The following is a 9,883-nucleotide window of genomic DNA, read 5'->3' as shown; positions in this document are numbered from 1 at the left end:
AGATCAAGGCGATGAGGTAGGCTGTAGACTCTCTCCCCAGAAAATTACACAACTGTACATGTACACAAAGATTTTAATTTAATTTGGTGGCGGGGTGGGGCGGGGCGGGCTATGGGCCCTCTGAAGACTACCCACAGCCTCCTTAGAAAACCACGCAGCCCAGGAGAGCACCACGTGTGAGGAAGCAGGGCCTGTATCTCATTCTGCCGTTCTGCCGTAGGTTTGGCAGCGGTACCGTGGGCTCGTTCTGACTTGTGGACCTGGGAGAGGGCGGCGCTGGGCTTCGCTCATCTTCCTTCCCAGAAAAGTCCCAGGCAAGGGACGTCCTGCTGCACATGTACCTATGTCTCAGCTTCTAGAAAAGTGCTTTTGTAATTTGTTGCAATTGGTCTTCCCAAGCAACGCTGGGAATATTTTGATTTCTCCAGCTCCGCCCATGGCACCCTGGTCAGGAGGTTAAGTGTTTTATTGAAAAGACACACTTTTCCTTCCCAGGCTGATAAACAAGGCCACTGCAGGGAAACCGACTTCCTCCACCCGGTCGCTCAGCTGGAGAGGCCCGATCCTGGCCAAGGAAAACAAACGCATAAACATTTCAGGGACATATAGGAAGCGTTTCTGCTGGACGCCTGCTGTGAATGGCCACTGGAGTTCACGCAGCAAACTCCACGGGGGCCCGGACAAAGCGCCCTCTGCCAGTTCTTCCCTGCCGCTCCCCAAAGACCCACAGTCCGGCCACTGCTCTTCTCACCCAGCTCACAAGAGCACAAAACAGGCTCTTTAGTTGTCACCACCAAATGCCAGCTTTGCCCCCTCCATGCCTGGTCCTTAAAGAGGAGGGGGTCTCCCTTTAGCCAGCACTGCCGGGGAGCACGGCCCCCGAGCTGCTTGTGTCCTGAGCCCAAGGGGGTGCACGGAGGCTGGGGACTGGCTGCCGTGCAGTGACTACGATTCTCCCTGGGTCAGGGCACATGAGGGAGGAGTGCGTGCCCAGGTCGCCACGTGTAAACACCCACCTCTTCGGACCCCACTCAGAGTCCCAGCCAAGCACCCACGGGGCACAGCAGGGTGGGCCCTGGATGTGGCTCCGCCATGATGTGACTCCCATGTGGACAGACAGGTGACAGAGGTTCCTGGGGGCCGTGCCCTACCACTGGGCGCCCTCGCTCAGTCCATCGTTGGGAGCCACTGCAGAGGGGCCCCCAGCTTCTGTTTTTGACAAAACTCTCTCTCTGGTCTTTCTTCTTCACCAGCCTCCCACTGTGTTTCTATACTTGCTCGTATTCCTGTTTGGAATCCGTTGGATATAAATTGTTGGAACGAAGGAGGCTCCGAGTACAATTTTCCCTTCACAAGTGATTATGGAGTTTTCCCCCTTTCCACCTATCCTACCCTCAGTCTGGAATGCGAGGGTCTCCACAGGCTCTGCCCACGGGAGCAGCTCAGCCAGTTCTCTCCGCACACGCCCCGCTGCAGCCACACGGGGGGCCCACACTCAGTCCCTCTTCTCATCCTCACCTCGTCGCTCTCCCTGGCTAGGAGGTCCCTCCCTGAAAGGTTCTTTTCCTCGTATCTGCTTGGCCAGGTGTAGCCTGCCCTCCAGGTCCACACGACCGTCCTCATGGGGCCTCGCAGAGATCCAGGTCGGCCCCGAGATGGGCTCCCAGGGAGCCTGAGTGTCTCCAGGTTGGCACAGCTTTCGCCGCCTGGTGTCTTAGACCTGGGGCTGATCCACAGAAGCCAGGCCAAACCAGAAGCCCAGCCAGGGACACCAGTGGGCCAGAGGGCATGGTTGCCCTGCAGAGACCCTCGTTAGGTGACGATTTAGCCCACAGGCCTCCGGGGCTCTGGGGCCCCTCCACCCATCACCATCCCCGCCCCAGCCATGAGCCGGCCAGACCTCATGCTTCCTTTGCGGCAACAGAACAAATGAGGTTCGGCCCTCAGCATGGGTTTGACTCCTGTTTTATAGAAAGCCAACCATCAGGAATAACGAGTGCCCAGGGTCCCGGGCCGACCATATCAGAGGCTTGGCGAGGGGCCGGCCCCGCAGGGAGCGAGGGAGGGATGCAGAGAAAAGGCAGCAGAGGCCCCACCAGCCTCCTTCCAGGCCTTGGCAGTCACCGCTCAGCTGCGAGGGGCTGCACAGCAGCACTCTGGGTCCACAGCACAGTCCTGGGCAGGCCCTTCATGGAAGAGGCAGGGAGGTTCTGGACGCTTCTGCAGCAGTGCTGGCCCAGGTGCTGGCCCAGACTTGTCCCTGAGGCCCAGGGCTCAGCCGTCACTCCCAGTGATGTGTGCTGGAGCCATGGGGCTCACCCACATGGAGGGTCACAGGATGGGGTCTGAGCCGTTCCAGTTCACCGATGCCCCCTTCCACCTAAGAGCAGAGGAACAGAGAATGAGTTAGAGCTGCAGAGGCCCACACAGGAGCCAGCTCTTGTCCTCACTCACCGGCATTCCTCTCTCCGGGCCTTCGAGGATTTCAGGTTCCAACATGCCCACCTCACCCCTCCACACTCACAGACAGGCCTACACACCAGGCTCCTACAAAACAAATGCACCTAAACCCCTCAAATGAGGTGCGTGATCTACACGCATCTGAATCCAGCCACTTTCCAGGGGTGCCTGATGGTGGCACTTTAAAGGCACATGGGGAGACCTAGATATGGAGACATCCTGGAGGGTTCAAGGCACGGAAGGAGGTCCAGTTGCTGGAGCCCAGAAAGGTAGGCATAGGGCATAGGGAGCCAGCGGGAATGGCACCACATAGGACCCAGGAGGCCTTGCAAGGATTCTGGGCTTTGCTCTAAGAACCGCTAGTGAAGGGCTGTGAGCGGTTCAGTAAGGCACTGATTTGCCTTTTTAAAAAATTTATGAAGCCTTAAGAAGCACTGAGTATAACTAAACAGGAGTCCAGGGTTAGACACAATTTAATAATAGTCCAATTCCAAAATTAAAGTTATTACAGGTGAGACCAGCACTTGATTTTAATACATGGAACTAGTTTTCTAAAAACAACGCAGAGGAATCATTGATAGCAGATGAAATATTTCTGAAAAATCTGGCATTAGGCGTATTACACATAGATGTACATCCTAAGATTATACAAACTAGGAAACAGCTGTTGCACACCTCAACAGCAGTACTGGAGCGCGGACTTTGAGACTGGGGTTTAGAAACGCTTCCCAGGGGGTGGGGTTTGGGGAGGGAGCAGACATTTTCAAAACCTGAAGTTTTTCTTCAGGACTGAAGTCAAAATTGTAACTGCCACAGAGGAGGAAAACAGGGATGCTTTCACTTTACTTGTACATCTGCGCTGGAAAGTCCAGTACAGGCAGACCTCATTTTATTGGGCTTCACTTTATCGCTCTTCACGGATACTGTGGTTTTGTTTTTTTTTTTTTTTTTTTTTTTTACAAATTGAAGGTTTATGGCAACCCTGTGTCGAGCAAGTCTATGGGTGCCATTTTTCCAACAGCATTTGTCCTCTCTGTGTGTGTGTGTCACATGTGAGTAATTCTCGAAGCAGTTCAAACTTTTCCATTATTATTAAATTTGTTATGGTGATCTGTGATCAGTGATCTTTGATGTTATTATCGCAGACAGACTACAACTCACTGAAGGTTCAGATGACAGCATTTTTAGCAATAAAGTATTTTCTAATTAAGACGTGTACATTGCTTTTTAGACATAATGCTACTGCATGCTTGACAGACTACAGGATAGTGTAAACATAACTCTCACATGCATTGGGAAACCAAAAATTTGTATGACTTGCTTTACTGCACTGGTCTGGAACGAACCCACAGTATCTCTGAGGTCTGCCTATATCCCTGAGATTGGACCTGCTGCAAGAAGGGAGTGAACAGGTTCTCCGAAAGTAAGGCTGTTGTATTTCCCAATCTAATGCTTAGAAGCATCACGAAGTTTCAGTCGTGGTTCGCCATAAAGCCAACGCTCTCCATCTTCGTGAATAACCTAGACCCCCGCTGAATTTCTCTCTATTCCTTCCTCAGGCTTCTGCTCTTTGTCTTTCTTCTCGCTTGTGCCTTGCTTCAATGGCCACATCAACGTCTCTGATGTTTAGGTCGAGAGAGACAGCCTTGCACAGGCAGTGAGTGGGATTCATACTCTGTTCTGTTCTTCCAACCTACTTTCCTCCTGATTACCAGCAACTTCTTGGTCTCTGTAAAGACTGTATGACCCCCTGTTGAGTATTTTGCGTATTTTACACCATTCCATTTCCCTTCAAGTGAGCAAAAAGATCTGTCATTTGGAGAAGAAAAAAATCTTCGTGGTAATTCTGTGCAGGAGTAGCATGGGAGACGATATTTGCATATGGGAACAATTGATATGTGCATTCTCTTCCTAGCTCCACCCACGGCGCTGTAAGGACAAGCCTTCCATAACCACTGGGGAATGTGAGAATGTTAACAGTGGTCATAGTCTAGACACAAGGCACAGCCCTGCCCTATGTTGTGCACGCCAATCAACATCCCAAGAAATTTTCATGCGGTCCATGTATGAATGCTGGATTGCATCTTCTCGTTAAAAACACTCAGCAAAAAAGGCTGAGATGGGCGGATGACGGAAAAGTTGCTCAGCCACGAATGTTATACTGTTTCAAGAAACTAGTGCCTCTAAAACCAGCTCTCTGTTCTCTCCAGCGTCATTTGGCGGTGCCTCATGAGGCTGCAAGGTCTCACCCAAAATGCAGCTGCGTGGCTTTTTGGCAACGGATCCTTGGCTTCCTGCACGAAAGTCTGAGAGCTACCATTTGACCACCTGAACCATTTGGTCCCTGGGATCCTTCTGGTCACAGATACTCAGAGGCAGGTCTGGATGTGCAAAGAGTTTGCATATATTTCTAGAAGAGGGCTTCTCTCAAGAGTAATTGTTGATAGAACTACCTTAGTAAGATCCATTCCAAGCCTAACCCGTGATAAGAAATGTGTGATAACCTCTCGTGCTCATCCACGGACCCTGCCTCTGCTTTATCGTCAGTTGTAACATGTGCATCGACACGGTCAGCGTCACTTGTTCCACTGGATGTGGAAGAATTCAGTGATTCTTTGGAACCTGGGTGCTTTAGACTGCTTCCTGTGTGTGTCAGCACCGAGGCAGATCTAGAGGAATCTATTAGACGCTTTGGGGTTGAGCCACTTTGATGGACTCCATCAGCATCATAGCATTCCTCACTGCTTGAAGGAGAGACACTGGGATGGCAGGTATCTGGAGACAACTTGGCAACCCCGGGAGAAGTCAGGCTGCTCGTTGGTGAGTGCCCACTGCCTGCACCACTGCTCGTTGGTGAGTGCCCACTGCCTGCACCGCTGCTCCTTGGTGAGTGCCCACTGCCTGCACCGCTGCTCGTTGGTGAGTGCCCACTGCCTGCACCGCTGCTCCTTGGTGAGTGCCCACTGCCTGCACTTTTGGTGCTGGAGCCTGATGATGTCTCAGGGCAGCCAATATAGGTTCAGCTGGTGGGGAAGACACATGCAGCTCTGACTTGCACGACTGAGCAGGTTCGGGAGGTAAGGCGAGCTGGGAAGGCACTGAGATAACCACAGGTTCCAAGGGAGTAGGTGGACCTACAGCATCTACTGGGTTAACAGCACGTTAGCAAGCTGTAGCAACATAAGACAAAGCCTGAGTGATTCTACCGTGCAACCTGAGGTTTTCAGTTTTCTTGCTCTGTTCATCATTGTTGCAGTTTTGAAACCCATCATCGAAAAGCTTTTACAGTAAGTCCCCTACATACGAACCTTCAAGTTGCGAACTTTCAAAGATGCAAACGTGCGTTCCATCCACATCAGGCGTGAGTGCAGTTGCAGCTTGCCCTCCGTCTCCTGTCGCTGACGATCCTTCAGCTCTACCATCTCCCACCTCCTCTCCCTCCTCCAGTCAGTGACTCGTCTTGCCTGTTCACTCGACGCCAGCCCGTGTGCCAGCTGTTGTACTGCGCTACTGTACTTTTCAAGGTACTGGACTATAAGATTTAAAATGTTTTCTTTATTTTTGTCTTTGTTTTTTATGTATTATTTGTATGAAAAGTATTATAAACCTATCACAGTACAGTACTATATAGTCGACTGTGTTAGTTGCGTACCTAGGCTAACTTCATCGGACTTAACGAATGCGCTCTTGGAATGGAACTCGTTCGTATGTAGGGGACTTACTGTCCTGTCCTGTAAGATTTGTAGAGGAGTATCAGCCTCTGTAAGTTTCCTATCAAAATCTTAGACACTAGGGACACATCCTGAATCCAGACATCCAGGGGTGGCAGATGGAAGGAAGAGAGGGGAGTAACGTTCCCACCCACAGCCTGGCTCCAGACAGGCACCAGGGACGCAGGTTTGCAAAGACCAAACTACTGCCCAGACCAGTTTGGATTCTTGCCCCCGGTCATGGAGAGAAGAAGGGGGAAGAGTCAGAAATAGACCAGACTTCTGTATCCCTATAAGATCCACCCTCAGCCTGGCCCCCAAGGCCCTTCCCTTATCGTCCTCCTCTGCCCACACTGACAGGCAGACAGAAGTTCCTCCTGTGAGCTCCCAATGGGACAAAATTGGGTTTGGCTTCAGTGCAGGGGTGAGTTATAGTCATCTGCTGCTAGAGCCCAGGTCACAGCAACAGTCACCGAGCCCTAAGGTCAGGCTGGGAGGTTTATGCTACCTGTGAGGCTTTTCACAGAGGTAACTAACCTACCCAGTCCTGGACTACAGGTGTTGAGGCAGGGAGAGTATCAGAAACACAGAAAGAAGCAGTTCACAACTACAAGAGGAAATCAAAGCACAGACGTTTTGAAAGGGCTGAAATGCTGGGATACTGTGCTTATTTAGGGGATGAATGGTTCCCCCGTAGGAACGGTTCTGAAAGTCTATGGATCAGTTACAAGGATGAAAAAGAAGAACTCTGCATATGCAATTAGGGGCTGACAGAGAAAAGGGAGGGATGGAATGGACCGGTTTCTGAGTGCAGAGGCACCGTCAAGGCTCATTCAGCTATGCTGATGTAGAGGAGGCTGAGGGTGTGAGAGTTTAGAGCAGCGTTCCTCAACCTGGGCACAGCGGACATTTCGATCGGGATACTTCTGTTGCGGGGGGAGGGTTGTCTTGTGCACTGTAGGACATCTGGCACCCTCCCGCAAACTAGTGACAACCAAAAATGTCCCCAGACTTTGCCAGATATCCCCCGGGGTGCAAAAATGCCCCCAGTTGAGGACCACTGGCTTCGGGGTTGAGCTCAGCGAAGATGCCATGGTCCCCAGAGCTGAGGTCAGCTCAGCATCATGGGCAGGCCCATCTCTTGCCCACGACTGAATCCCTTGCTTCCCCAGCAGCCATCACTGCATCAGAGCAGCAGTTACCTGACTTCACAGATTTTCAACATGATGTCTTGCTGTATCAGCAAGGAGAAGAGGGCAGGCCTGGTTTTAAAGCCACCAGAGCTGACCAGCAGAAATACACCCAAGCACTTCTCTGACTCACTTTGGATTTCCAGACAAGTACCCTGCGTGCAAGTGTCCTGTCCTGAGCGCCAGCTGCTGGCAGTCAGAGCAACTACAGAATGAGCCCCAAGGCCGTCTCTCACCTGCGAACCTGGCCGGTTGCTGCGCCCTCCACCTGGAAGGACCATCCTCCCTCTCCACCCCTTCTCCTTCAGGGTCAGATCCAGGAGCCCTCCTTCCGGAAGTATCCTCCCTCAGCACTGCTGTCAGGCTCTCCCCGGCCATGCTGTCATGGGGTCTCCCTCTCCTGCTAGACGGTGAGCCCCTAAAGGGCAGAGCTGGTCTCACTTGCCTCCGTCCCCTCAATGACCTCTAGCTCCGTGCTGGCCTCCCAGGGATGCTGCTGAGGGAACACACCCCCTGTACACGCCCTGCCCCTCGTCAAGCCCAGGCACCAGAGGGAAAACCTGAGTCTTCCTCACACTTCACTCTCTCTCCCCTTTGACCCCGGTGGTCACCGAGCCCTGTCCATGGCCCACCTCTGCTCTCTCGTCCCTTCCCCTCTGCCTCCTCCCATTCTTCCTCCTCCCCCCACTTGCCTGTGAGCCCCCTGAGGTCTCCAAAGGAGAGGGAATGCTTCTACATCTCCTCTCGACCTCATAGCAGCTCAGGGAAGGCTTCATTTTACCCAATCGACAGATGGGGAAACTGAGGTCCAGACAGAGCCAGCCCTTCCGGAGGTCGTGCCACGTGACGGCAGCAGAGCCAGGACGCAGCTGGGGTCTCCAGACTCCTGCTGGGTGCTCGGCCCCGCACAGTGGCGTTGCACGTGCCATGAACAAGGTGCACCAGGGGCGGCTGTGCGCGTGGGCTGCAGGCAGGGGACTCACAAGAGGGGGCTGGGCAGTGGGAGCACCCAGGAGCCCTCCCTCAATGGGTGAGAGGCACTGTGAAGAGGGCATCTAGGAAGAAGGGTGTCAGCAGAGGCGTGAAGCCTGCAGCAGACTCCTCAGGCGGGCGGGCACACAGGTGTGGGAGGTAGGTGCTCAGCTCCAGCCCCTCAAAGGCACCGTTCCCAGCTGAAGTTACATTTTCAATTTTTTGTCTGAGCCTCCAAACAGAAACATCTGTCGCCCAGGCCCAGGCCCCGGTTATGATGAGTTCTTTCCTCTCTTCTCTGGCCTGTTGACAACCCTTTCATTTTCTCCCATTCTAGCGAGGCTGGAAGCTTGAGAGAGGTCACTGTGTGTGTCTTCTTTGGAAATGATCATAAATGAGTCTTTTTTTTTTTTTTTTCTGAGATGGTCAGAGAACAGAGGAGGGAGGAGGCTGGGGGACAGACACGAGCGAAGGTAACAGGAGCTTCTCTGAGATCGAGGTGTGCGTCACACCAGAGAGTGGAGACAGCACAGGGCCCGGGGACGGTTCAAATTAGGATGCTCTTCTCCGAAGGCAAAACTGGCAGTCCGGTCTTGTGCACTGTCACCGTGGCAACAAAGCCAGGCGGCGGGAAGTCACACTGCCTGCTCAGTGACCGTCCACTGGGCTGGGACAGCACCGGCCTAAGCCCCAGGCCCTGAACTGCTCTTGACTCGAGGTGTGGCCTGGCGTCAGACCTCCACACCGGCGACCCCATCTGTAGAAGGAAGGGCCGTATCGGGCGGTGTCCAAGGGCCTTTCTGTGGATCCCAAGCAGGTGGCCAGGTGGCCAGGGATGTGGCGTGCTCCACGTGGGTTAGCGTGAAGGTCAGAGGTTCTTATGGGGCAACAGAGGTGGTTTTGAGGGCAGGCGGCGCATCTCTCCCTGGATTAGAACTGAGTTGATTCTGAACTTGACTTCTATTTGACTGTGAACTCTGAGAGCAAGAAGCGCGTCCCATCCGGCTGCTTCTTCCATGGAGTCCAGTCCGGGGGTTCCATGAGGCTGAGGTGATGAGAGGGAAGCCCCGCCAGCCCGCAGGTGAGCCTATCCTGCCATGAGCGCTCGGCTGCTTCTCAGCCTGGACTAACTGGCCTTGGAAACGACCTGAGCTCGGGCCATACGCCCTTCCTGTCAAGGCAGCAGGACTTATCCCCCAAGAGGCAGGGCCCCAGCTTTAGCGGGTCTCTCTGACCTCGAAGGCTACTTTCCCAAGTTTCTCCCTTTGAGCTGTTTGAGAATCTGGGATGAAAACAATACGCAAAGCCTTTGTAATCCAAGCCCTCAGAACAGGATTCCAGGAGGCTGGGCCTGCTGTTTCCCATTACAGTGGGGTATGTTATCTGATGGGTACAGAGGGGGAAAAACCCTGCGTTCCCACTATTCACTCACCACTCAGCTTTCCGGGAATGAGGCTGGGAAAAGTCTCACCGTGTTAACTGCCCAGATGGACCGAGCCATCAAGGTGGAGCAAGTGATGGGGGGAATAGAACTGGTTTCAGGAAAGACCA

General features: G+C 53.1%; 1 protein-coding gene and 1 pseudogene across 3 annotated transcripts in view; both read right to left on the bottom strand.

Annotated features, from left to right (window-relative positions):
• Nucleotides 1-448: 448 nt before the first annotated feature.
• Nucleotides 449-9,883, bottom strand: part of MINDY4 (MINDY lysine 48 deubiquitinase 4) — a 134,151-nt gene continuing 124,716 nt past the window's right edge. For all 3 annotated transcript variants that reach the window (XM_024755053.1, XM_024755055.1, XM_024755054.1), the window contains one exon: nt 449-2,380. In XM_024755053.1, the coding sequence (XP_024610821.1) occupies nt 2,332-2,380 (49 nt within the window). In that variant the 3' untranslated portion in view covers nt 449-2,331. The remainder of the gene's footprint in view (nt 2,381-9,883) is intronic.
• The window catches only part of LOC112406267 (oxysterol-binding protein-related protein 9-like), an 8,756-nt pseudogene continuing 2,563 nt past the window's right edge, over nt 3,691-9,883 (bottom strand).

Source organism: Neophocaena asiaeorientalis, unplaced genomic scaffold (genome assembly GCF_003031525.2).
Source record: "Neophocaena asiaeorientalis asiaeorientalis breed wild unplaced genomic scaffold, Neophocaena_asiaeorientalis_V1.1 scaffold36, whole genome shotgun sequence".
NCBI lineage: Eukaryota > Metazoa > Chordata > Mammalia > Artiodactyla > Phocoenidae > Neophocaena > Neophocaena asiaeorientalis.
This window is presented reverse-complemented; position numbering and strand designations above follow the sequence as displayed.